Source organism: Prionailurus bengalensis, chromosome A3, assembly GCF_016509475.1.
Source record: "Prionailurus bengalensis isolate Pbe53 chromosome A3, Fcat_Pben_1.1_paternal_pri, whole genome shotgun sequence".
Lineage (NCBI taxonomy): Eukaryota > Metazoa > Chordata > Mammalia > Carnivora > Felidae > Prionailurus > Prionailurus bengalensis.
In genome coordinates this window covers 1,233,639-1,260,643 of record NC_057354.1, presented here as the reverse complement: position 1 = coordinate 1,260,643, position 27,005 = coordinate 1,233,639, and the positions used below count along the sequence as shown (strand labels likewise).

At 55.5% G+C, this 27,005-nt stretch overlaps 2 protein-coding genes across 9 annotated transcripts in view; one reads left to right on the top strand and one right to left on the bottom strand.

Moving 5' to 3' along the window:
• The window catches only part of DIDO1 (death inducer-obliterator 1), a 50,686-nt gene extending 34,441 nt beyond the window's left edge, over nt 1–16,245 (bottom strand). For 3 of the 6 annotated variants that reach the window (XM_043553492.1, XM_043553488.1, XM_043553486.1), the window contains exon 1: nt 9,924–10,017. The gene's annotated coding sequence lies outside the window, so the exon portion shown is untranslated. Of the gene's footprint in view, nt 1–9,923; nt 10,018–16,106 lie in introns of those variants that run through there. The other 3 variants (XM_043553491.1, XM_043553487.1, XM_043553489.1) reach the window with 2 other exon arrangements.
• Nucleotides 16,246–16,266: 21 nt separating this feature from the next.
• On the top strand, nt 16,267–23,131 carry GID8 (GID complex subunit 8 homolog). 3 transcript variants are annotated; one of them, XM_043553501.1, is made up of 6 exons: nt 16,267–16,576; nt 16,890–17,029; nt 19,555–19,685; nt 20,714–20,910; nt 21,217–21,414; nt 22,188–23,131. In XM_043553501.1, the coding sequence occupies exons 3-6, from the start codon at nt 19,568–19,570 to the stop codon at nt 22,359–22,361; spliced, it is 687 nt and encodes a 228-aa protein (XP_043409436.1). In that variant the 5' UTR covers nt 16,267–16,576; nt 16,890–17,029; nt 19,555–19,567; the 3' UTR covers nt 22,362–23,131. The 3 variants fall into 3 exon arrangements, with proteins under 3 accessions (XP_043409436.1, XP_043409437.1, XP_043409438.1); XM_043553502.1 differs by having other exon boundaries at nt 16,383–16,576; nt 16,890–17,087; XM_043553503.1 differs by lacking the exons at nt 16,267–16,576; nt 16,890–17,029 and adding an exon at nt 17,933–17,982.
• The last annotated feature ends 3,874 nt before the right edge of the window (nt 23,132–27,005 follow it).

Sequence of the window (27,005 nt, the reverse complement as noted above, 5' to 3'; positions counted from 1 at the left end):
TAAATGCATCTCAAATTGAGGCTTCAACACTTCAGACGCTTTGCTTCTCAGAAGAAACTATTATCTTGACTTTATATGATTATCTTTGCAGTATTACTTTTGTGATAATTTTATCAGCCCAGAAATTCTACTATAAAATCGCACCCGGTGAAAAGCGGAGAGACTGTGTTGAACTTGGACATGGGGTGTAACGGAGAGAGTCCACTGCCCAGGAACCCGCAGCCCTGCCGGCTGCCATGGCTGTCCCCACCAAGGGGGGTGGGGTGGGGGGGAAGGCGGGCACCCCTGCCACCCGGAGACTGAGATGGCGATGGCGGGAAGTCACCGGTCTCCATCTCAGCGTGGTGCCCTCCTTGGCTGCCTGGCGTAAGTCCTCCCGGCTCAAGGCTTCCCGGCGGCTCTCAGAGCCCCTTCATGTTCTTCAAAGCTGAGGGCCCCAAAGAGATTCTGTTTCCAACAGGCAAATGGAGAAAGTTTCCGGTTACTATAACTGGCAGCTCCCGCCCTGCACAGCCCGGGGCGGGCCCTGCAAGAGGGCGGAGCACAGGCACCTGCTGGGGTGGGGGAAGTGCACCCGTCTGCACGGACCTGCTTCCCTACAACACAGAAGCCAGGGTGGCCTTGAGGCCAGTCCCCGGCTCCTCAAACGGCTTTACTTACCGGGGAACACCGGGCTCGTGCCAGCAGACAGAGGCTTTTCAAGACTGTCATTTGCACTTGAAACCTCAAATTTTATCACCAGTGGCGAATAGTGGCAGTTGCTTTCCCCGAGACTCCCATCTTTCACCTGAGAAAACGCCCCCTGAATGCGGAGCCGGTCGGTTCTCTCAGGGACCAGGGCCCTTCCAGAGGCTGCCGGGGGCCCTCTGGGGGACTCGCCATTTCACCGCAGGGGACGTTCGAAGGCCGGGACACCGCAGTGGTGAGGTCCCATCAGGTCCCCAGGCCTCGCCGCCGGCCCCGGGGACGCGGGCACCACGCCGGGAGGAGCCCTGCACGCCCTGCATGTGTGCAAAGCAACAGTCTTGCACTTGGGTATCAGAAGGGCCCAGGCATTTCCTCCCACAAAACTGCTCTAAACCTGCTCAATTCTCCCTTCAGAATCTCCAACAACTTTTCAAAATGTTAGGCTGACAGTTGTGACTTTTTTTTTTAGTGTTTATTTCTGAGAGACAGAGAGAGAGAAAGAGGGTGAGCGAGCGCATGAGCAGGCGAGGGGCAGAGAAAGAGAATCCCAAGTAGGCTCTGAGCTGTCAGCACAGACCCTGACGCCTGGCTCGAACCCAAGAACTGTGAGATCATGATCTGAGCCGCAGTTGGATGCTTAACTGACTGAGCCACCCAGGCGCCCCTAAAAATTTTCTTAAATTATTTTTTAAAATGCTTTTTTTTTTGAGACAAGGTGCACACGCGAGAGCAGGGGAATGGGGGAGGAGGAGGGGCAGAGAGAAAGGGGAGGATCCGAAGCGTGCTCTGCGAGAATCGAACTGTGAGATCATGGTCTGAGCTGCAGTTGGACGTTAACAGACTGGGCCACCCAGGTGGCCCTCTTTTTTAAAAAACACAACACAACAAACATCCACCCAAAGCAGCCGTGGGTGCCAGTGCTGCAGGACATTCGACCTGGTAAACGCGAGGGCTCCGCGTCTAGGACGCGCGCTCACGGAAGGGACGAGGATGCGCCCGTGGACAGACGGGTCTCCGGTTCTACCAACCTACGAGACTGCCTTCCCGAAGACGCTATGCCGAGAACCACAGTGCAGTTCCTGTCTTCACAGCAGGACGACTGTGAGGAAACAGCCAGCGCTGCGTCTCAAAAAGATCACACGAAGCGTGTGCCTGCCACGCCGCCACGCACCTGGTGGCAAACCTCCAACCCTTGAAACAATATTCAAAACAAGTGATGTCAATTTTGAAAAAAGCCTGCCAGCCAGAAATTACAGCCAATGTTGCAACACAGCCTCACTGTTTTGACTCATTAACCGAAAATTTAAAATTCTGCCAGGCCGCGCTCAAGCTCACGTTCATGCTTTGTATGAAGGGGCTTCCCTCCTCACAACCGCCCCTTTGTGGCTCACGATAAAGGGCTGAGAAGGTGCTAGGTTCCTCCAACTACTAAAAAGGAAAGAGATCCCAACTAAAGACTCTTTCCTGACACGACGGCCCCCCGCGAGCACACAGGTCTGAGCACCATCCTGGCCGCCAGCAGCGGGCTCTGCCAGCGCTCCCTCCTCTCGCCAACCCTGGGGTCTGCGGCAGCAAACGCCACTCCTGCCTTCTGACCCCGGCCCACAAAGGAAACTAAGCAATCCAATTTTTGTTTATCTGAACATCTACACAGAACCTGACTCGACGGCCTTAACTGCTTTTAAGTCTTTTACAGCCTATTCAAAGTTCTGCTGCTACCAAAACCCATGGTGGTTATTAAAACTATCTCGATGGGGGAGGGGGGGTGTCTGGGTGGCTCAGCTCAGGTCATGGTCTCGTGGTTCGTAAGTTTGAGCCTGGCATCTGGCTCTCTGCTGTCAGTGTGGAGCCCGTTTTGGATCCTCTGTCTCCACCGCCCCCCCCCCCCCCACGCATCTCCCCTGCTCATGCTCTCTTTCTCAAAGACAAACATTAAAAAACATTAAAAAAAAAAAATTATCCTGATGAAACGAAGGTGTCCGCAACACAGCCCGGATGTGTATATAAAGAGACATCTAGAAATGACCCTGCTTAAAATTTCTTAGTGCTGCTTTTACACATGTGTGGAGACAAAAAGCAAAAGCCGCTGCTTGAAAGCACCTTGGGGACTGAGGCCCGGCCAGGCTCTGCCATCCAGCCGGGCTTCCAGGTCATGGTGGGCATGCAACGGGCACAGGTTTCCCTCTACCCAGTTTCTGTTGCAGAACACAGGCTTGTGACCTTGGTGGACAACTCCACGTGGGTGTCAGCAGCCAGAGCAGCCACGTTACATCTGCCAAGGTTAAGGAGAAGGAGACGAGGCTTTCACTCTTCTCTGCCTAATGCCACGGGCCACTAGCTTCAATGGGCTTCGGCCACGGTCTGCGTTGTACACACCCCTGAAGATTCATTTTGAAACCCAGTGCTAAGGTGATGGCACTCCTAGCAGATGGGAGGTGCTTAGGTCATAAGGTCAGAACCCTCATGAATAGGATCAGTGGCCTTAAAAAGAGCCCCCTCCCCCACCCCAGCTCTCTTGCCCCCTGCAGCCCTGAAGACCCCTTACCAGCACCTGACCATGCCAGCTAACACCCTGATCTCGGGCCTCCAGATATGTGAGAAGCAAAGGTGTTTTGTATAAGCCCCCTGGTCTACGGTCTTTTGTTAAAGCAGTCCAAGCAGACTGAGCCAGCCCCCCTCTGGTCTCTCTGAACAAAAACATGCTTTCAAACACTGCAAGGGACCGCTGGAATCCTACATCCTGGGGGACTGGTGCTCTTAACACAAGGCCACCGCCCGGCTCTTAGTGACCCTCTGAACAATACAGGTTCTTGCACTCATTAGAAAATCTGTCATGGGGGCGCCTGGGTGGCTCAGTCAGTTAAGCGTCCAACTTCAGCTCAGGTCACGATCTCACGGTTCATGAGTTCCAGCCCCGTGTCGGGCTTGCTGCTGTCGGCGCAGAGCCTGCCTCAGATCCTCTGTCCCCACCTCTCTCTGTCCCTCACCTGCTCGCGTTCTCTCTCTCAAAAACAAACATTAAAAAAATAAAAGTAAAAAGTGTCATACGGGACAAGCTTGGCTGCTGCTAAATCCCCAACGACGACACTGGGACGGGTTCCCAGACAGGAGAGTCCCCTCTCCTTCCTTCCCCAACAGAGAGAGGGAGAGATGTGCGTGTGTGTGCACAGAGAGGACAGGCACCGTAAGTCACTTCCCTGGGCAGTATGATGTTCAAGTGCCAGCCACCCCTGCTAGGCGCTTTGGGAGCTGTGTCCCCTGAAGAGTCTCTAGGTCTTGTAGCTATTAGTTAAGAACCCTGACCCTCCAGGGAGGACCCCGACCCTACTGGCCACCCTATTGATTTTATATCCACAGTGGTCTGTCTAGGCCCCATCTGCACCTGTGGCTGGCTGGCACTCCCTTGCAGCACTAGTGAGTGGGGGCACCGCTGCAGGACCCCACGGCATTGTCGTTTCCTGGGGTCATGCCGCAGGAGACCTGCATCATTCCACAGCCAACATAGGCCACCCTCACCCCCATTTTCGCTGCAGCAGGAATTAAGGATCTAGTGAGAGGCAGCGTGTATCGAAAGGCCGTCTTACAGTCAATGTGGAGTGCCACTTCCACGCAGACGCGGCAGTCAGGCCACGTGACCTAAGGCCCAAAGAAGTCTCAGAGCCCCTCCCACCCAGCAGGCACCCAGGCCACGCTCTGGGCCTCTCACTTCATTTCAGGTGGTCTACTTGGGAGAGAGATGTGCACTGGGAGGACAAACCAGCTTTATCCCAAGTTCTTCCCGAAAAGCAAACACACGGCTGAGCCAATAAAAATTCAAAGACGTCGTCTAACTTCCTAAAAGTAACCCATTTTCCCAGATGTGAGCATTTAAAGACAACTATTTTGTAAAATTCTTATTTCTTAACAAGGAAGCACCTCTAATCATTATTTAAAGCAGAAGTTCTCAAGAAATGTGGTCCTCAGGCCCTTCAGGGGGTCCCCGAGGTCAACTCATCTCCGCAACCACAAAGGCTATCACATGCCTCTCCCGCTGGCCACTCGGGAGCGGGTGGTAAAGCCTTCTGGAAGCTAAATGACAGCGATGTACTGGAGTCTGCATGCAGAAGCAGACGTAAGGATCCAGCTGCTGTCAGTTAAGCCAGAAGTTAAAAAAGTAAATGACCTCTGTCATTGTTTCTTAGAAAATAGTTTTCGTACGACGTTATTCACGTTGACACGCGTGAGGCTGTATGTTCAAAAGTGAATGAACTTAGATGTCTTGTAAGCGCCAAGTACAGTAAATACCAACAGACACACGTAAATCAAGACTCCGTGATGCCCTCAGTAAATTCCGGCGTATAAACGTGTCTTGAGCTGAGGTGTGGAGAGCAGGCTTTAAGGTCGCTTGACGGGACTGCTCCTGGCGGGCCAGAAGCAGTGGGTGCCCTGTCCCTCCCAGTCACCAAGGCCAGGCGGGCAGCGGCGGCGCTCAGTATCCGCCTCTTCTACAGCTTCCGTCCCGCTCTCGAGTGATCGCCAGGAAGGCGCTTCTTCCCAGGTATGAAATGGAGGACTCACACAGAGGCTGCCACCCGACCTCAAAGAGAATAGAGTTTGGAGAAGACACGAAGGCCTTCCCTCCCGAGCACCTGCCTGGTGAGTGGTGCTGTCGGGACCGCAGGCCACAAACTGGCCAAGAGGCGACGGCTAACGGTGGAGACCTAAGGTCAGGAAGCCACCACGTTTCAGCTGGAGTCTTCTTTTCTCTCTCTGAGATGAGCCAAAGCCAATGTCCAGTTTTGTACTGGGGGCAAGCGGGAGAGGTCCCGGCTTAAACAAAGAAATTACAGGACCACAGGATCTTCCCTGTCAATTTTTAAAGCCTCACGTAGCGCCAAGCCTGACAGTCAAGCCGGTACACAACGCACGCGACTTCAGACTGTTGCTGCTGTATGTGTGAGTAGTGCAGGAACGGGATGTCTTACAACTAAAAAACGTGCTGTGAAGAGGCAGACTGTGTAATCACAGTCTAACATCCACAACTAGTGTCCACCTAGTCCCGCTGTCTCCATGGGGCGCTAGGGCATCTCGTGGGGCATCTGCCCTCTTTACGCAGGTTCAGCATTCCCAGTCCTGACCGAGGCAGTCGGCACTCCCCTCCTCCACGTACAAGTGGGGTAGTTCTTCTCCCAAGCAGGCTGGGCTCGGGAGGCTCAAGGCGCAGCTCGGCAGCGCATTACAAGAACACGGGCTGCAGCCCCAGGGGCAAACCTAACAGGTACCGACATGCTGAGAATGTGCACTTCCCTTTGGGCTGTGCTTGCCCGTCTGGGAACTGTGGACCACCGTGACCTCCCGATTTCCTAAAAGGATCCGTGAAACTACACCGTGTAAGTGACGGCGCCCGCACACAGGAAGCAAGCAGCAAGCGGTAGGGGCCACCTATTAAAACGATGATGTCCGTATTGGTGAGCGTTTGCGAAAGCAGGCCCCTAGGAGAATCTGCTTGATAAATATTCACCAAGATGCCCTCCTGTACTCGGCACCGGGACAGAGCAGGCAACATTCCTGCTCCCATGGTCCAGAGGGACATGCCTCACTTGGACCCAGCTGAGACAGCTGGGAAAGGGCAGGTGCGTGTATAAGGGCCCTCCCAGCCACACTTTTTTTTTTTTTTAAAACAAAGGGACACAAATCCATCTCCACCATCAGGACACTGATTTTGGGAGGGGGAAAAAAATCAAGAAACGTCCACATAATGGAATTCTTTAAAACTGCAATTAAAGGACAACAAACCACATGGCCACTGCCATGGAGAGTGGGTCCCACACGAGTGAAGAGTACGGTGGCCACGTCCCATAAACACATCCTGCCACACCCACCCACCCACCCGTGTCCAGAAACTGGGCAACAGCTGTAACGCAGGTTCTGAAGGGCTTCTGGTGTTCTTGCCTTTTTTTTTTTTTTTAAATTATTATCTTAATTTTCTAAGCATTTGTAACTCAACACACAGCAAATCTGTCTTCGTATTTGGGAGGGAGAATCTCATTTACTTTCTCATAAAGGTGTGGTAAACACCACTTAAATGTCTGTATCAGTGTCTGTGAAACAAAACCATAGCACCTGACTCTGCCACCTGAAGAAAGAAATATTACACTAGGTAATCACCACCTACTGATTAAGCATATTTTAGTCACAGGTACAAGAATCCTTATCAAATACGTACCATCACCTACTCAATCTCAAGTAACAACTTACCCTCAAAATTAGTACTCAAAAAATAAAATGAGGTCTAAACAAGAGAAAGTATTCTCCAGAACCGTGAGCACTCACACCAAGTGAGCTCAATTTGACCCTTCTTTCCCAATTAGTGTGTTTTCATCAACTGTTAACCACAGAGCCTTTGTAATGGAATCAGCACAAATCATTTGATACGAACTACACAGATGATAACATGAGGCACCCATTCTAAGGGACCACACCACATAAATAAGAAAACACACAAAAGAGAAACTCCATTTAGGGGAAACCTTCTTTCTTAATGGACTTCCTGAGTCCACCAGGCATGTGAGAATCAGGCCTCCATGAGACACAGCGGCACACTGCAGGGACCCAAGGACAACAGTGAGCGGGCTTAACCCGTAAATACGTTCAATCTTTGCTCTGCAAGAGCCGAATGGAAATCCCCTGGTGTCATCAGACAGGTGTATGAAGATGAAGCGTATTGTGCTAACAGAAATATAAAACAATCAGAACCCTGAACACCTCACAAACACGTAGCAAAACAAAAAAGAAACCAGTCCCTGAGCTGCCTGAGGACGGACTCCTTGAGAGTCAGACACCCTATGGCAGTACAAAGACTTAACAGGGTCAACAGCAGGACCTGAAAACTCCGCCGCCAAAAGCAAGCAGAATGTGGGAATGGAAGTCCCCACTCCAAGCCCCCCACACAAAGCCCAGCAGAAGCACTGAGTGAGTGGCCCACCTCCAGGCCCCCCCAGCGACACCTCTCCTCAACGAGCCATTGTGATGCTCACACAGGCACACAAGCTGTGAGCATCACTGTTGGACAGGACAGACAGTGGTAACCATGGGCAGCAGCAGCCGGGAAAGGGGAGTCACCTGTTATCACACAACTTTTTATTTGTGCCCTTCCCTCTGATCAGTACACAACTGTGCTCGAAATAACCTGAATTTAATCCCATAGTAACAAGGGACAGTTCCTGCTGGAAAATCAGAAATAAAGACACGCACTATTCCTGAAGTCATGGCTCAAGCCCCCAAGAACACCGGCAAGGAGGAGAACAAGAGGCCTCGAACGTGCGTTTGGCGGAAGTTTCACAGCAGGCCTCGGGCTGGGTCTCCCCAGGTGACACTTCTGAGATGCCTGGGCTGTGTTTCTAACGGGAACCCAGGGGACCGGTCCCAGAGACGTGTGCGTGTGTACACGCACCAACACAGGTGCCACTAAGGGCTGGCCAGCGAAGGGGCTGGCGTGTCCTCACAAGCCCCACTGCACTGGTCTCCGAGGCCGGGGAGGCCTTTCTGCGAGCCGCTACAGCCCGGCTGCGCGGCACCCAGGAGGCAGCAAATACTTGCTGAGCAAACGGAGGAATCACTCTACGGGTCGCTGACGCCACTTCCTTAAAATGCCTGGCTAAAGCACCCTTCTTGGGAGCACCCTCCAGCCAGGGCCTGTGTGGCTCCGGGGGAACCACGGAACACGTGCCTGGGGTGGGCCCCTTAGAAACAGGCTCCGAGGTCTGGGCTTGGAGGTCGTTCCTCCCTCGCACCTCAGTGCCCTCCCTGCAGGTCAGAACGGGCACGGAATGCTCAGATCTCATTCACCGCAAATGACACAGGTACCATTCTCTACGGCCAAGGGACGAACGAAGCTCAGCTCACGCTGCTGGGACCTACGGCGCCGATTCTAGGCTCACTGATGGAGGCGCTGGATTCAAAGCGGAAAAGGGGCCCTGAGCTCCACTGTGTCACAAGCACCGCGCAGGAGGCAAAAGCGGCCTTTAAGATCCTCCGCGAACGCACCTCAGGGTCCGGGAAGCAGAGCGCGGGCTCACAGTGGACCCCGCTCGGGGCTGTTTACCTGCCACAACTCATTGTAACAACTGCTTGTGTGCCCGTTCCCGCCTCCAGGGGACAGAGGCACGGGGAAGGGACTCGTGCAGCCTCAGAGCGGGCTTCTAAGTGGGCTGTCTGTCCGGGGGCGGTGCAGCAGGGCGGGAAGCAGGAGAAAACAAATGGGGCCCCGAGTGCCAAAGGTGGGGGAGACACAAGAGGAGGACGGCAGGGGCACGCCTCCCCTGGAAGGTGAAAGCTGGCCAGGAGAGTAAAATGGGACACAAACGTGGCCAGTATACACCCAGATGACAAAGTAACTACACGGAAAACTAAAAATCAGTATTTTATGATGGGACGAATACTCTTTTTCAGCGAAACCGACTTTCCGAAAGCCTCCTCTGCTTCCTGGAGCACCAAAGACCACACACCTGTCCCAATACCCCTCCTGAGAGCAGGTGGAGACACCAAACTCCTCCGGTTAAACGGAAGTGAACACCGGGAACCGTACCCACACTCCAAGAAAGGATCCCGGAACGAAACTTCACGTCCGTGAAGGACGTCCGGACGAGCGAACCGGGGTAGAGAGCAGAACTCACTGCAGCCAGCGGCACTTTGGGCAAACAAGTCACTCGTACGCGGACGCCCGCTGGACTTGGAACTTCCAGGGAAGAGCGGCGCCCCCTGCCCTCGGACTAGCGGGCCTCCCGCCCTGCTGACTTGGGTCAACGGACAGTACTGCGCTGCCGTCCCCTCCGGTCCGTTCAAATCGGGACCAGGCCCCCGAGCAAACACCCTCCTCCGGCGGACCCAGCCCCAGGCTGGCGCCCACGCGCGGCGGGGACCTCGGAGTGGCCTCGGGAGGTGACCCCGCTCCGTGGGCCCCCTCCCCCCCCCGCGACCCCCTCTCCGTGGGCCCCCTGCCCCCTCCCCCTCCACTGTCCCCCGTCTCCGCTCCCTCTCCCGCACCTCGCCTCCCCTCTCCCCCCTCAGCCGCCCCCTCCTCCCCTCCCTCCCGCCATCCCCGCGGCGGCCGCCATCTTCTCTCCTCGGCGGGAGCACAGCGAGGGCCGGCGCGGCCGCCGCGGCTGTCGGAGGGCCGGGCTCCCGCCCCGCCGCCGCCCCCGAGTGCAGCCCCGCGGCGGCCGGCCCGTCTGCCCGGCGGCCGGGATGCCACTCACCGCGGGTCGCAGGCCTCTGGGGTCCCGCAGCCATTTCCTCGGAGCTCGGCGGAGTGGGCGGGAGGGCGGGGTCGGCGCCGGGAACCGAGGCGCGGGGCTAGAGGGGCCGGCCGCGTCCGGAGCAGCGCCCCCGCGCGGAGGGAGGAGGCCCCGCCCCGCGTGCGCGCCTGCGCCTTGCGCCGCGGCTCCCCGAGTCCGAGGGCCGCAGGCGCCGGCCGCAGCCGGCGGGGCCCCCGGGCCACGGGGCCCCAGGGCTGGCTTTGCGGCGAGGAGGCGGGGACGAGGATAAAGGAGCAGCCGCGCCCTCAAGTTTGTTCAGCAAGCCGGCCCCCGCCGCCACCGGCACGCTCAGCTCGGGCACATCTGCCCGCAGGGGCTGCAAGGAGCGGTGAGGCGTCCGGGTCCAGAAAGGCAAAGGGGTCTGGCAGGTGCGCAGCCCTCCATCCGGATCTTCTTCACTCCGAGCCGAGCAGGGACACCCCAGCACCGGCCAGTACCCAGATGCTCCACAAACATACCGCAGAGGGGAAGCGCCGGCACCCTTGGGGCGCTATGGACACCGAACACTAGCCCCGGGGGCTAGAACTCCGTGGCTGAGGGCCTCTGCCCCCATTACGTACGTGCCTCTACAGCCCCCCCTGCTCCCACGTTCTTTAGAAGCAGGAACCCCTTGGCTTTGGTTTCAGCCCGGGTCAAAAGGCGGAAAGGTGCCCTGTGTGCAGTAGAGCCGCCCACAGCGAACCCCACAGGCGCATCCCCGACGCTTCCATGCGTGAGAACCATGGGCTGGGGTCAGATGCGCTTTTCAATCAACATCTATTTCTAAAGATGACAAGACCTGCTAGTTTCGGAGCCGGACTCTGGATTTTCTCCCAAGGAATACAACGCAGTGTTTTCTGCTGGTGGGATTCCATTAGGACCACCTTCATGGAATCCTGCAGGGATGGGCTCTCCACTCTTCCATCGTGACCGTCTTCAAGTTTGCCCCCAGATAGGTGGAGTGGGGAGTTTAGAGAGCCGACGGTTGGGAGGCGAAACCAGCTGGCACAAGCAGTGTGATCTTGGGCAGGGTGTCTGTAAATGGGGAAGACCACACACAGGAGGCCTCCCCAGCCAGGAGTTGGAATGGGGGAACGCCGCTCGGCCTCTTTAGCGGAGGAGCCTTAAATGAAACAAACCCAGCAGCAATGTCTCTCTGCAAAGGGAGATCGTAATAACGCCCAGGTGCCACGCGGGTGGGTGCTTGCAGGGACGGAAGGCACAGGATGAGGGTTTAGGACAGTATGTCAATCACGGCAGAGAACTGGGTACAAGACAGGGCACTGGTCTAGATGTGTCCTCCTCAGTTCTTCTACCCTTGTCCAGAGATCCTCAGCCAGAGAACAAGTAGACATATTCTATCTCCTCTGCTATAGTAAAGCCCTGGCTTTGTGATCCCAATGAGAGGGAATACAACGTTTTATATTCGTGCAGAACGATGCTCATTACTCCTAGCTTTCACAATGGTTCCTGTTACTCTGAGATGTTGCCCTGCGGATTCAGTGGAAAATAAAGTTGACTTCAGAAGAAATCAGTATTTTAATCTGTGAGGCAGGAGAGCTGTATTTCCTTTCTGGTTGCTTTCATCTCTTAAGTTTCTAAATGAATCCACGCAATAAAAAAAGCCAGACAAAGTAGTGCCTGTCACAGATTTTGACAGAAAAGCAGATGTGACTCTGTGGGCTTCAGAGGCTAATCGTAGCAGAGAAAGTGGGGAGGAACAAGCCCAAGACCTTTACTGAGTCTGAGCCCGCTGGTGAGTGCGAGGAGGAAGGTCACCCCGACAAGCAAGACCTAGGGCAGGGTGCCAGTCTCCTGCCATCACCCCTGGCCTGTGGGGCCTCAGGAGAGTTGCAGCTACAATGTGCAGGCTGAAATTTATGAGATTTGTTTCCAAAATGAACAAGTACTTGGAAAGCCAAAGCGACTGTTTGAACTCAGGTCTGACAGGGGCTTTCTGGATTTGTCCAGAGCAGAAACATTGTTGGAATTAACTCATCCTCTTGCACGGCTCACAAAACTCAAACAGTGAAGGTGAGAAAGAGCACTGGAAGGAAATACCAACGAGAGTAACAGAGGCCAAGCCATCCGTGATTTCAAAAGGATTCCCAGAGCTTTATTCCGAACTTCAACAAAATCAATTACACATAAATTACCTGCTCGATACCAGAACTATTTTTGAGTTGCAATTGGAACCAACTGCTTCTAAAATTTAGAAATCCAAGGAGAAATAACATCTCCCAAATCTGTCTACAGAAGGTGGGAGGCCAAGGGTGTTGCCTTTCATGGTTGTGCAGAGAAGTGAAACATCTCGGGAGTGTGCCAGACAGAGGTCCCTCTCATTCCAACAGAAAGCAAAGCCTTAAAGAATAAATGTAAGAGAATTTTAAAGTCAAGAAAGCAAAAACCAAGAATTTCCAAGTGTGTTCTAAAAAAGGAAAAGCGTGGATATCCATTGGAAAAAATCTCTGGGCTTAGACAAAAAGAAAAAAAAAATCCTCAGAGCATATACAGATATAACTACGCACATACGCAGGCTATATGCGTTTATGTGTGTCCGTGTGAGTGCATTATCTACTTTTAATTAAAAAAAAGGTGGAATCCCAAGCCAACACAGGTCTATCAAATTCTTCACCAGCCAAGTCTTAGTGTACAAGTTCGTATGAAATGCTGTATGAATTCCCTAGGAAATCCTGGTGGATTAAGTGACTGTCACTCAGGCGTGCTGCCTGTGTCTGCTGGTCTGCAGCTGCAGGGCGTGGGCCCCCCACCCCCCCCCCCACCCCCCCCTGTGCTGCACCCGCTCTCTAGGATCTCAGCAGGGGCTAAAGGATCAGGAAATAACTACTCTTGCTTTCACCCACCCGAAGAAACTCAGAAGCAATGCTTTCTGACTTAATGGTACAGAGTCTGGGAAGGGAGATAGACCTGGGCCAGGAGGGAGGGCGTGCCGAGAGGCACGCTTCCACCAGTCTTAGAACTTTCAGCTGAGATGCGCGCGCGCTGCACCACTAAACGATGATAAAATCCTTCCTTACTCTTCCAGATCTTCGGGAAGAAACTTAAAGCACCGGGAAAAGCTGGGGCTCGGGAGCTGACCTCTCGGGGCTGCCTGCGTGGTTGTTGTGGGGACTCAGCAGCGACAACCGCGCGCTATCCTGATGAGCTGGGTTTGTCTTTGCCAAATCTCCTTCAAAGCAGGGCCTTGATTTTATGCTTTTGGGTTTTGAGAATAAGATAAAAACATCTGTAAAACACGGCTGATGTCCTGTTATTGAACAGTCTGGGATTTGAGTAGAGGAAGCACTGTGTATTTTATTCCCCCAAATACTTTTCCTTTCTGAAAACTCTTTCATGCTCTTTAAGACTAATAAACTTTTCACGCGTCTCTGTAAAGAGCTGCTAATCTAATAAAATGAAACTCTCCACCCACGCTTGGGGGAACCATGGAAGCTCTGGCGGCTCCCCCTTCCACAGACCCACCTCCTTCCTGTCAACCTGGTCACAGCCCCAGGCGGTGGCCAAAGTGGTGCACCCCCCTACTGCTCTCCCCCAGACTCCTTGCGGCATGTGTCTTCGGGGTGGCCCCCGCTGGCCCCTAACCGTACGCTCTACAGGGATCTCATGCACACCCGGCTGTGCTGACCTTTACCTCTGCCTGTAGCCGGGTCCATCCACCCACTAGTTCTGTCATCTCCACTTGATGCCTCAAATGCACATCAAAGCCTAAGGCATGCAAAACGAGCTCATGACTTAGGAGTCTCTCCTCCAACCAGGCGCTTCCCTGGTGTCCCGACTCAGTGATGGTCCCACCCTATAAACCCAAAAGCACAAGCCAGAAGCCCGGATTCTCCCTGACACGCCCCCCCCCCCCCCCCCATTCAGCTACCAAGTCCTGTGGCTTTAGTGTTTAACGTGCTCCTCGCTCTCCACATCTGCCGCTTCTGAGGTGTTAAACCACAACTGTCTTCCCTTCACCCTGCTCACCTCCCACCTCACCGCCACCTACCACTGTCCATTCCTGCCATGTCACTGAGCTCGCTGCCCTGTCACCCACAACTGTCAAGTGAACAGTTTTTGGTGAATGTCACGCTGGACGGCCCTGCTGCACTTGATACTGCCCATCCATCTTCCAAAGCTCCCCACCCCCCAGCTTCCGGACAGCCTACTGACCCCCTGGTCCCTGTCAAGCCTCTCTGCTGACCTAACAGACAACTTCAATGGATAATAGCCATACGTTGCTGTCCTTTAGGATCTTGGACTTCTTTGCTCCCCTTCCCTACAGTCTTCCTCTACATAGGTCTGTCTCCTCTCACACGGGGTCACCACAAAACCTCTGCTTTCAGCCTCATCGTCCCTCCCTTGAGCTTAGCCATGTCCCCCAGGCACCTCACACCCGACAAGGCCGACACTGAGCTCGCCATCTCCCCGCCCCCCCCCACCCCCCTTCCAGCCCACGAGTTGTCAGGATGGCTCTTCCTCACCTGGTGCCCCCACCGTTAACCTCATCAACCAGGCTACAGAAGTGCCTTTCTCTGTCTTCCTCTCCTGTCAATGCATGAACTCAATCACGGAGGGCTGCGGACATTCCCTGCCCCATGACACTCCCTCCGTCCACTTCTGCTGAGGCTGCTTGTACTTAAAGCGGTCATTCATCATTCACTCCTTCAACATTCTCAACAAATAGCTACACAGCCCCCACTCCTGCATGTTTCAGCTCTTGAAAAGTTCACACGTGTGCTGAACTGGGACACATCATCAAGCATCAGCGACAGAAAATGGTGCGCTAAATGCGACAAACGCATGGTTTAGGATGTGAGACGTGAGCCTAAAGGAGACAGGCTACATTCGGCTTTGTTCCGGGAAGGCCGTCCCCTTCCGAGGAGTCAGCCTGGAGAAGTGTTTTCCACGTGGCCCAGCTTGCGAACCCAGTGCTAAGCGGCCGGTGGAGAACCTCCAACAGGAGGACGGCTGCAGTAGAGACAGGAGGGGCGGGGGCCATGAGGCTTTTGGCCCTGCTCACTTTGCACAGGCACCTGGGGGTCTCTGAAAGGTGTGAAGAGAACGGGCACAAGGAGAGACCACCCTGCCTGCTGCGTGCGCTTCATTAAAAACTGGTGGGACCCCTGGGAGGGGCAATCCCAGCAGCAGAGAGGCTGGGGACAATAAAAAGCAGCCAGCGTCTAGACAGAAATAAGGAGGTGGAATTTGCAGGACTCCGTAACGGGTTGGCCGCTGGGGGCACGGGCCATTAACCTGTGGCCCACGGAAGGCGCAGCTGAAGCCTCTGCGGCCTGGAATATCCTATCTCCCTAGGGCACTGGCATTCAAGTGTTTGCTTGTGTGCCTCTGGAAAGAATTCTAAAAATGCGCACCCCTTCGCACACCGTGAAGTTGACACCTAGAATCGTACGCAGACTTAAGTAGCTGCAAAAGACGTCCTCACGAACGTGTACTGTCTGTGCGATTTGAACGGATTCATGTCAAAACTTTGTACCTGCAGACTCAGCACACTGGATTGGAAACTACCCGTAACCAGTCATCCCTGTGAAACCTATGGGACTTCCTCTCGGCGAGAAGTCCGACAGCACCCCCGCGCTCTTCAGCTCACTTTTGAGCAACCGCACGAAACCATCCAACCCTGAGCTCAAATTCAGGAAGACGTCGGAATTAATGGGACGGAGCAAGGGGCTGCCCCCTCCATTTCCTTCCCGAAGCCGCAGAGATCTCTTAACCTTGCTTTCCCACAGCGGGAAAAGGAGACCCTGCTCGGACGCGGCCCGCGAGCAGGCACAGAACGAGCACACGCGCGCCTCCGCGTGTCCCCGCCGCCGCCGTCGCTGTCGCTGCACGCGCGCCCGCAGCCCTGGCCCCAGCTGGCGCGGCCAGTGGACCGCCGGGCCTGCGCGGCAGGCGCCCCGAGGGCGGGCCCGGTTCCTTTGCCCCCGCAGGCGGCGAGCGAAAGCGCGCTCGGTAACCCCCGGGGCCCTCCTCAACCGACGGAACGAAGCGCTCCCGCCGGGTCGCGCTCGGGCGGCTCCTCCCGGGCCCGTGCGAAGGCAGGCGCCGGGTGCGGAGGGACCCCGCCTCGGGGCGGCGCCGAGCACTGGCGCCTGCCCCCCGCCCCCTGCCCTCCGAGCTCACACAAATGACGGAAAGGGAGCTGGGACCTTCGCCTCCGACTCAGTCTAGATGTCGCCATCCCTGCGCGAAGTTCCCCCGCAACGACACCTCGACGGCGGCCATCTTGCCCAGCGTCGGCCGACGCCTTTTGACTCTCGCGCCAACCCGTAGAGCGAGCGCGCCGCGAGAAGAGTTCTGCGCAAGGACGGAAGCTGGAGTCTCGCGCTTCCGGGCAGCCGCCGCGCTCCGCCCCCTCGCGGGAGCGCTTGATTGGTTACAGGCTGGCGAGCCTGCGCTCTCGCGATCTCGCGGGAGGTGCCTGAAGGGGCGGCCGTCCGTGCGTCTGCCCTCCCGTTCCCCGCCCCCGCCTCCGCCGCGGCTCCCGCCTCCGCCACCCATCCCCGGCGCCTCGCCGCCCTCCCGGCTCGGCCGCCCCCCGCCCCCCCGAGCGGCCGTGGAGACCGCGCTGCGCGGGAGGCGGGATCCGCACGGTAAGATGGCCGCGGCGGACCCAGGCGGCCGGGCCGAGCTTCCCCGCGGGAGCGCGGCGGGCCGGGGTGGGGCTGGGCGGGGGCGGGGTGGAGGCCGAGGAGGGGGCCGGGGTAGGGGTCGGCGGGAGAGGCCAGGGGGGGCCGGGGCGGGGGTCGGGAGCGGGCTGGGGGCCCTACGGGGTCGAAGGTCTGAGCAGGTGGCAGAACCGGGGCCTTGTGGGTTTGCACTGTCAACTGCCCCTTTTCTCCTGGCCGGAGCAGAGCCCTGACCCCACAGCGCTCGGGCGCTGTAATTCGGTGTTTATTCTTAAAGGGAGCGCCTTTCGAGCGAAGGCTACAAGGTTCAGAAGTGGTCGCCGAGTACAGCAGTGGCAGTTACCTGAAGCACCGCACTCGTGTCCCTGTGAAGAGAACGATTTTTATGACCACCGCTTCAGAGCAGAAGCTGAGCTGGTGAGGACGCGAACTGCTTGCTTGGGAAGCAAGTGTTCCTCGGTTTCAGAGTTGGGAGGTTTGTGTGTTGAGTGTTTCTCTGGAGTTGTTGCTGTTCCCAGATCGCTGTCCGTGCTGGGAGCGGTACTGGTGTGATTTTGGGTACTACGGGGATGGAGAGAGAGGGGCCTCGTTTGTCCGAGGTTACCTGGAGTTGTCTGGGAACAGCAGAGTGGCCTGAGGGAATTATGCACCTGCCCGGAGCTACAGGACTTGGGCATTTGTAGGAGGAATGACATCTCTTGGTTTGTCTCCCGTGCCGGCTTCCTCCTCTGGTGCTGAGTGTGGGCACCCTCCTAGCACCCAAGGACTTGGTCTTGTGCCCGTGCTCTCTCCCTGGGCGATCTTTGCCCAACCCGTGGCTTTCGATAGGTACCCTGGTTGGGTGGCTGTTTCCCTAATTAATGTTTCCAGCGCTGGGCTGGGGACCTATAATCCAGGTGCCTGCTTGACTTCTCCATCTTCGTGTCTGATAGTCAGCCCAAACTTGCTCTACTCCTCAAACCTGTCCTGTTTCTTTTTGTTTGTGGCCCGGTCCTCCAAGGTCTCAAGCTTGAAAGCTTCGGTCCGGCCTCGAGCGCTCTGGTCCTTTATCCCTCTGCACTCAGGCCGGCAGCACGGCCGTTGACTTGCGCCCACAGAGTCTTCACCTGCTGTGTCTCTGACTCTCCTGCCGCTGCTCTCGTTTGATGGCTTCTCGCTGGCTTTCCTGCTCGGCTTTTGCTGCCCCACTTTCTCTGTTCTTTAATTTAAAACCATTTTTTTATTTTCCTTTTTAATTTAGAGATTGGGAGTGTGTGAGCAGGGGAGAGGGGCGGAGGAAGAGACAGAATCTGGGGCTCGATCCCATGATCCTGGGATCATGACCTGAGCCAAAATCAGGAGTTGGACGCTCACCCGACTGAGCCACCCAGGTGCCTTTGTTTTTTGATCTTTTAATTTAATGAAGCGATTTAGCACGTCCTTGTCTGGCGTAAAGCGGTACCCATGATGTATAGATTACTTACGACGACAGTGGTGGGCTCGCCATCTTAAGAGCCCAACTGGTGCCCCCAGGGCTGGCACCTCTCTGCCCTCCTTCCCATGGTCACCGCCTCCCGAGTTTCACGTCTTTACTCAAAACAAGAAAACGCTTTGCCGAATTTGTATTTGTTGCTAAAGCACGTGTCACGCGATTTGTGTTGTTTTTGTTCTTTGTAAAACTGTCTGCCACGCTTGGGTCTTGCTTTATTCGTCCAACTGGTTTCTGAGAGTCCTCCCTGTGGCTGTGTTCATGTTTTAATTGTCCTAGTAAATTCTGTTACGCGATCATAAGCCTTTCTCAGCAATCCTAAAATCCAGATAGCTCCGAAAATCAGAAATTTTTTGTTTTTAACCTATTTGATGGCAAAATCTGCTCCGGTGAAAGCTTTTCCATCTCCATTCCACCCAGTGTGGCTGCCCAGACGTTTCCCCAAAGAAGTCGTATTTAATTGTGGGGTGTCACCCCAGACTGCAGTGTGCATGTCATGTGACATAAGCTAAGTCGTGCCGTGTAGTTCTGGGTACAGTCGGCAAGATTTTAACTTTCGGAACGGATCCGCCCGAGGGTTTTGGGCCTGGGATTGCGGTTCCCTGCTGCTTTTGAATGAACATCCAGGTGGGTGGCTTCCTGATTTTTGCCATCTTGAAAAGCGTTTCTGTGAGCAGGCTTGTCCGTGTCGGGTGTGCGGTGGTGAGTGTGGAGGACCTCAGTCTAGTGATAGAATCCCCGGGCCGTGAGGAGCGCGTGGGGTCCGCCCCGCGGGGAATGCCGGGTCTGTTTGCGTTTCCAGTCTGCTCTCGCAGCAGCATCAAAGAGCTGGAGGGAGCTCCATGTCTCTGTGGACACTTGGTATGGTCAGACTTCTTAATTTTGGTAGGTCTGGTGAGTGTCTCATCGTGGGCTTCTCTCTCGGGCACGTGTGTCATCGCGTTGAATATTTAGCTTATGTCCCTCGCGGTTGCCCTTCATGCTTAGAAGAGGGTTGATCTAAACTCCTCCTTTAGCCGGCGAGGCCTTACTTGGTACGACCCACCGCACGACTTGACCTGTCCATTCGGAGACTCTGGGCTCTCCCTCGCACCAATCCTGTCTTCTAAATATGCTAGCCTTCTTTCTGATCCCCATACCTGCATTGGGTCCAGGCGCTTTGAATTTGCCGTTTCCCACATGAAGCGTCTTTCCACCATCTCCTTATTCCTTCGCGCTGCGTCGCCCTGCTTCACTCTGAAACGATTACGATTCTTAACGGAATTCTTAACATCCTTTTTTTTCAATTGAAGTACAGTAGAGACCCAGCGTTTCTGGGTGCAACATGGGTATCTGATGACCCTGTAGGTTTCTCTGTGCTCACAAGTCTGGCTGTCATCTGTTACCGCACAGCCCTATGAGGGACCATTGAGCGTGTTCTCTGTAATTCGTTCCCGTGATCTTCGCCAATTTTTAAAATACTGTTTTCCTGTAGAAAATAAGTCAGAATGAGTTATGCAGAAAAACCCGATGAAATCACGAAAGACGAGTGGATGGAAAAACTCAATAACTTGCACGTCCAGCGAGCAGACATGAACCGCCTCATCATGAACTACCTGGTCACAGGTAACGGCTGGCCATAAGGGTGCTACCTCTTGAACGTAAATCTCCCTTTTGGTATATGTAGGTAGAATTTTACATTGGACTTCCTTGGTAGAATTGTGTTGGGGTGTAATAAAAACACACTGCTCATTTTCCTAAATTTGTAAATTGCCGTAGCAAAGGTGACCTGTTCCAGAGGTGAGGTTGTTATGCCAGGTATCTGAGCTCTAAAGCAAAAACCTGTTTCTTGACCTTTAATGTTTTTGCAGCTTATCAAGTGACTAAAGAACGTTCTGGAGTACGTTTAAACCCCAAGTAATTGATCTCTTTTGGCAAGTCTGAGAAATTATACTGGGCTGTTTCTAGAAGGTGTGCCGAACTCAGAGGAGAAAGGGGGAAGGGCAGAAGCAGATGGAAAGTAGCAAAAGGGGTCTGTAACTATAGTCCTCCTCGATACTGGGAAAGAAGAGGGTAATTTTGTACATGGTTGGAAAACACCGATGTTTCAAAAAGGTCTGAGTCTCCTTCCATTGTTCACGGTGCCTCGTCCCCCAAATCAGTCCTGACCGAGACTTCTCTGGGAAGGTGTCGAGGAAGTGTCTGCCTGTAGTGGGGGTGGGTGGTCACACATGCTGCTTAGACGCTGGTGAGAACCGTGCACTCACAAGGAGGCAGGAGGGTCAGGCCTCTGCAGGCTGTGGAGGCGCAGCCGGCGTGCGCAGATGTGCCTGAACCACGCCTGCAGCCTCTGCCTGGGGTCGCAGCCTTCCCAGGGGAGCCCGTAGTGCCCTGGGCTTCCCGGCATGCACTCTTGCCCCTGGCTGGGGGGTGAACGGCGTCTCGGGTGGGATGGGAAGGAGTGGCGTACGTGGTTTTCATTTTCTGTGTGGGGCACGGCTAGTAAATCAGAGATGTATATGCCAAGTCCCTAAGACGGTGCGGGTTACGTTGAAGGTTATTGGTTTGAGGTGGATGGGCTTTCTAGGGATAAAAATGCTTTGCGTTAGTGTCTTGCTAGCTTCCTGAGCACTGAAGATGGTTTTCATTTTCAGAGGGCTTTAAGGAGGCAGCAGAGAAGTTTCGAATGGAATCTGGGATTGAACCTAGCGTGGATCTGGAAACACTTGACGAGCGGATCAAAATCCGTGAGATGATCCTGAAAGGCCAGATCCAGGAGGCTATCGCGTTGATCAACAGCCTCCATCCGGAGCTCCTGGACACCAACCGGTATCTCTACTTCCACCTGCAAGTGAGTTTCAGTTGAGAGGCGTCTGGTTTGTGGACACTCGATGAGGTTACGTGTGTTCGTTTCAGAAGTAACGCGGCTAATTTGCATTAACAGAACGTTGTTTTAGTTTACGTGGGGAAGGGGCTTGGGTTAGCCGTTGTCTCGTGTGTTCCAGGAGCTGTTTCTTGCTTTAGGAGCGTTAGTGTCATAATTTAGGGCTGCTAGAAGTTGTCACGTGAGACGTCCTTTGGCTAGAGGCTAGAGCGCGTCACCGGGTGTGCCTGTCTGGGCGCGGGTGTGTAAGCCTGTCTGCCTTTGCCGGCCCAGCAACAGCACCTCATAGAGCTGATCCGCCAGCGCGAGACGGAGGCGGCGCTGGAGTTCGCGCAGACCCAGCTGGCGGAGCAGGGCGAGGAGAGCAGGGAGTGCCTGACGGAGATGGAACGCACTCTGGCCCTGCTGGCCTTTGATAACCCTGAGGAGTCTCCATTCGGAGACCTGCTTCACATGATGCAGAGGCAGAAGGTAAGACCGACGGGGCCTCCTTCCCCTCGGTGGGTGTTCAGGGCGGGACTCTAAAAGGCACAGCTGTAGAACGAACGGAAGCCATGTCTGGGCACGTGACACTCAGTCACGACAGCACCGATTCTCCCGTCAAGTGTCCCCTTTCCCTGTGTGAACCGGGAACTGAGCACCGTGACGTCATACACGGCATTCAGACTCTCTGTCTTAGCTTTTCTCGTTGGTCTTAACCTCCTCCTTGTTTGTTTGGAGACTCTTAGAAGTAGGCGTCCGAAACATGTTTTACCTAAAATCCCCTATTTGCTTGTGAAGCTGTTTGTCTCCTTGCTGCTGCTTCTGTGTTCCAGCCCCCACGATGGTGCATTACTGCCCCAGACGCGGCCCTTTACTCCCATGGCCCTTTCCTGCCGGAAGGGAGGGCCGCTCTCCAGGCCGCCGCCACGCGAGTCCTCCTGTGGCTTGTCCCGTGCACCTTGTATCACCCCACCCTGCTCTTTCCTCCGCCCCGGTCCCCTCAAGCCTGGCTCACGGCATTTCACTGCTATGCAGGCCGGGTATGAGCCCCACCGACCGGGCCGCGAGCTCCTCCTGGACAAGGGGTGTGTGTTTAACATCCTCTGGAGGACCTCACGGTCATGGGCTTCGTATTCATTTGAATAAGTAACCATCTTCTCCTGTAAGAAGGTCTTAAGAAGTGTAAATGCACATTGTAACTGGTCCTACCGGCGGGCACTCTGCACGTGTGGTTGTTTTTATCCGGCGTATTTATTTTCTAGGTGTGGAGTGAAGTTAACCAAGCTGTCCTAGATTATGAAAATCGTGAGTCCACACCCAAGCTGGCAAAATTACTGAAACTACTCCTTTGGGCTCAGAATGAGCTGGACCAGAAGAAAGTAAAATACCCCAAAATGACAGACCTCAGCAAAGGTGTGATCGAGGAGCCCAAGTAGTCTGTGCTGGTGGCCCCTGCGCCCCCACCCCCACCCCCACCCCCCCCCGGACCGGACTCAGAGCAGCTGTCTGTGACTGACAGGTTACCGCAGTAGAGAACTCTTTCTTCCCCCTTTTCCTGGATTTTTTTTTTTTCGACCTGGCATCTTTTTTAAAGGGAAAAAACGGCCCTTCTGAGCGCTGGAAAACTTGCAGCGAGAGACGCGGTGTCTTTGGAAGTGTGGCGCAGACCGCGGTGGGCGCGCTGACAGCGGGGACGGGCCGCATCGGCCACCGAGCACTCTGTAGTTCGGGAACGTTGTTGAACGGAGGCCTCCCTCACAAACCTCTGACAAGCACTGATCATTCTTTTGCTTTCTGTTAGCTCGTAGGCAGAAAATACGTTTTCTCAGATCTGCTAAGACTCGTCAGGCCTTTGTGGAGAAGGTTTCTCTTACCCCTTGGTTTTTTGTTTTTTCATAGGAAAGACTATATAAATTTGTAAATCCTAATTCAAAGACTTCTTTTGTGTGAGGGTATTGAGTTTGGTTTGTTTCTCTCTGGTCTGGGTGGTATGGCTCCTGGGGAGATGCGTTTGTGTGTGTGTGTGTGTGTGTGTGTGTGTGTGTGTGTGTGAGTGAGGGCTGAGGCTGTGTGTTTTTTAATTTTTTAAATCTATATTTTGGTGCTGGTTGTGGTGAGAGACTCTTTCTTAGCGGATCGATGGACCTTTTCTTGTAGGCATTCTTGTTGAAAATAAAGGTTTCTCTTTGATTTCGAGAATGACCAAGACGGCCTCCAAAAAGTGTTAATCCTCTCAAATCTTTTGCTTTCGGAGCTCATGTCTCGGTGCCGGGACAGTGACTGATGGCAGTGGCCTCATCTAGTGCTTGCGGCCTGAGGGCCCATGTGCCCCTGGGAGTGGACCCCGAGGAGTGGGGTCTTGACAGCGAGTACCCCCCCCCCCCCCCAGGAGTGCACACTTGCCTTGGCGGGGGCGCTTGCCCTGCAGCAGGCCAGTGTGCGTGTGAGTCCCCACGTGTCCTGCCGCCGGTGCAGTTGCTGGGACGCGGGTGCTCTGGTGACCGGGGACACGGACTCGTGTGTGCGGACTCACTGCAGGTGCAGCTCGGCCCTGGTCCTGTAGGGCGGTCGTTAACAGAGCTGCCGGCCGACCCCGCGGGCGCAGGCTCGAGGAGGTGGAGGGGACCGTGCCCGGGGGCACAGGGCTTCCTAGCCACGGGCGGCTCTGCACGTCCCCCCGGTGCGGGGACTCCGTCCTCCCGGTGTGGATCCGGGGCGGGGTTCGGTGCCCGGGGCTTCGTAGAGGCAGATGCCAACAGCTGCTGAGCTGCGGGGAGCCGGCTTCCTTGACCAGTGAGGCTGGGTGGGCTCGTGGGTGCTCCCGTGGGTCAGGTGGTCTACCTCTGACCGCTGGGGCCACGTCCCCCACACGCCTGCGGACCTGAGCGCGATCCTCACGTGCCGTGCGGTCAGCCGGTCCCCCACTTCATCTCTGCTCCCTGCTTCCACTCGGAGCCTGGGGTCGGTGGTGGGTTTTTGACCGCCTTGGGTGGTCACCGATGCAGAGGCAAGACTGTGCGTTGTGGATTCTTCCGGCCTCTGTCCACCTCGCCCTCCTGCTGCCCTCTTGGTATCGTGAGGACGAAGGGGGGGGGGGTCTCTCCTCGACGCCCGAGACCGTCTCAGCAGTCCAGATGTGACCTTTCTTTAGGGCTGTTTCCTCCGAGGCTTGAGGCCGATAAGTTAGGGCCAAAGGTTTTCATCTTCAGGTAGTTCACCATTACCTGCTGCAGGAGCCGGAGAGACGAGCAGGCGGCGTATGCGCTTGGCGGGTACCAGAGTCCAGCACGTTTCCAGTTGGCTTTCCTCGTTAGCGCACGTGAGATCGTTTGCGTGCATGACTAATACGTAATCAACCAGACACGTTCTTCAGAGTCCAGGGTGTGAGCCGTGAACCATCGGCCTGAACGCGCGGGCGGTGGCCCCTGTTCGCCTATCGAGGCAGCGGGTGACGTGCGAGCCGGGCTTTGGCGAGACTCGCTCTCAGACTCGCTGCTGTTCTCTTCCCTCTGAGGCCCGGCTACGCTCGTCCCATCTGTCGGTGGACCTGGAGGCTCCGGCGGGACCGGCTTTGCAGATGCCTCCCGTGGACCGCCGTGTGGCGGTCTGTGTCTTCGGCAAGCACGCTAAATCAAGCCATTTCGAGACCACAGACATTAAGTATAACGTGATTTTTCTTCGTCTCGTTTGGATCTCGCTGTTGTGTTTATGAAAATGTATGTTTTATGTAGTTTATTCTCTTTATGTTTTGTGGAAAGTGCCTTGAAATAAATAAAATTTGAGAATATTCTGGTTACTCTGCATTCCTGATAGGAAGTCGTGTGAAAAATAACCCTAGTTTGGAATCTTTACGAAGCGTAGGGATTAGCTCAAATCCAATGACAACTAATATACTTTGCCATTTGAATGGAGGTTTCCAGGTTCTAGAACAGGCAAATGTTCATCGGGCCTGGTGTTTGACGCGAAAGTCTCCCTCACACGTGACCGAAGACTCCATGTGTGAGGCCTCGGGGGATGAGGAGGTGGTTCCCCCCACACAGTCAAGATGCATCCAGAAGCCGTGTGGGGAAACACGTTGAGGACGGTTTCTGTTAAGGTGGTGCGGTGTCCGTATTTCTCTGTGTACGATGCTGGTTTTGGGGAGTGGGGTACCAGGGCTTTCAGAAAGAACCGTACATGTTTTACGTTCAGGACAATGGTGTCCTCCGGAGGACAAAGTGGGACCTGCTCTGGGAGTTACCCTGGTCCTGAGTCCGCCGTGTCCCTGCGGGCCTGTGGGCCTCCACGACGTCCTTTGAAAAATGCAGAAGAGGGTGCTTTTGCTGCCTGTTGTTAATTTCACAGTAAAATTTGCTTTGTTTTTCTCAAGAGCGATTTCCTGAAAGGTCTTTTTGGTTTTTGCCCGTGAAGATCTACGAAGGAGAAGCACTTAGAGACGATGCCGACACGTCTGGGGGGAAGTCCCATCTGCTAGCCCTGGTGGAGGGACCGGGGCCGCGTCCTTCTGCCCCCTTCTATCCGTTCCCACCGGCACTGTCTGCTTTCACAGATGTGCGTCCGTGTGTGCTGTGCGTGGACGCGGAACTCGTCTCTTGTCTAGAGATGCAGCACTCGAGTTTCACGTTTGTCAGAAAATAGATTGGGGCTGCCGTCTGCGTGGTTTTAAGCTGAAAAGTTTCTTTTTTTTCTTTTTCTTTTTTTTTTTTTTTTTTAACTCACGCATGCTTCCTGATGGTCCAAGTCCAGGGACCGCTGTGGTGAGCCTGAGGCCCTTCTCCCCGTGGCACATGCCACATCCTGCAGAGGCACACATCCTGTGCTGTCAGGACCGTGAGCGCCTCGCGTGGAAGGCACTTACGGAACATTGACAGACTTGGAGTGACAGCTTTCCAGCGCCTTCTAGCTCGTGCAGAAGGAGGGCGCTTTGATGCCGGAGCGGTGGCGTTACTGAGTGTAGCCTCACAGGTTTGTTACATCGGAGAGGGGAAAGGAACCCTCCACCGTCACCATTCCCCGTGTGACGATGGCGCCTAAACCCTTCTTCCTGCCAACGCCTGCCACCTTGCAGGAGGTGGTGCGGTGGTTGGTGGTGGCGTGACCGTGCAGAGCAGTGAGCGCTTGGGTTTGCACTCAAGACCACCCGGGGTGTTTGGCAAGGGCCACAGTCCCCGGCCCGGGGGGCCTGCCCTTGTGGGATGTCGTGCCTTAATTCTGAGATGCCTTCGAGGCGCTTTTCCTGTCCTCGTGATTTGCTTACGTAGACGTAGAACACGGGTTTGCAGGGGCCTTTGGCCTCTGTGCCTGTGCAGACTGTCGGCAGTGGTGGGGTGTCCCCAGCTGCTCCGCCTTCACAGGCCGCAGGGCCCCAGCTGCGGCGGCTTCGGGCCCTCGGTGGGGGGCAGGAGGGGCAGTCTGGGCCGACCAGTCATCCCGTCCCTGCATCTGCAGGGCAGAGGTGTTTCTCGTTGCAGGGAGCCTGTGGTGGGACCAGGATTCATCTGCAGAGTTGGGAAGTCCCCCCGCCCCCCTCTGGAAGGCGGGGTCGCTGGGTCCACTCTGACCGTGATGCAGAAGGTCTGTGGGACTCCTACTCGGCTCCAACCAAAACTGGCAGCTGGAGGAGGGAGAACGGGGAGGAGTGGACTTCTCTGCACGCGCCTTCCCAGCACCTTCCGTCTGGCTGTGTTTTCGAGCAAGTCACACCGCGACCTCGTGCCCGGCTGTGGGTGTGGCACCGGCAGGAATGGTGCCGTGCGGTGCGGTATGAGTCTCCGCCTCACGTCGGGAGCCTGGGGACCGGGAGGCAGGGATCCCGCTGTCGCACGCCGCGCCGGACCGCCGGACTCGCGTGCGGAGCCCTGCCTGGCTGTGCCGTCTGGCGCTCGGCGGTGTACACGGCGCCACACGCTCGAGAGGGAAGCGAGCCTGGTGGTCGCCGTGGCCTCCTGGGCCGGGGGGTGCAGGGCCCGGTGGGCGGCCAGTGGAGGCACAGAGACCCAGGGCGAGGCGGGCCCTGTGCAGCTCCAGACCCACGGGCCCGGCGAGTCCTCGGTCTTGAGCGTCTAGCTGTGTTTTTAGCG

Bases quoted from the DNA above. Each gene is read 5' to 3' on its own strand.
- GID8 (XM_043553501.1), top strand. From the start codon at position 19,568: ATGAGTTATGCAGAAAAACCCGATGAAATCACGAAAGACGAGTGGATG. The intron at 19,686-20,713 runs GTAACGGCTGGC...TTTCATTTTCAG, and splicing joins CATGAACTACCTGGTCACAG to AGGGCTTTAAGGAGGCAGCA. The intron at 21,415-22,187 runs GTAAGACCGACG...TTTATTTTCTAG, and splicing joins ACATGATGCAGAGGCAGAAG to GTGTGGAGTGAAGTTAACCA.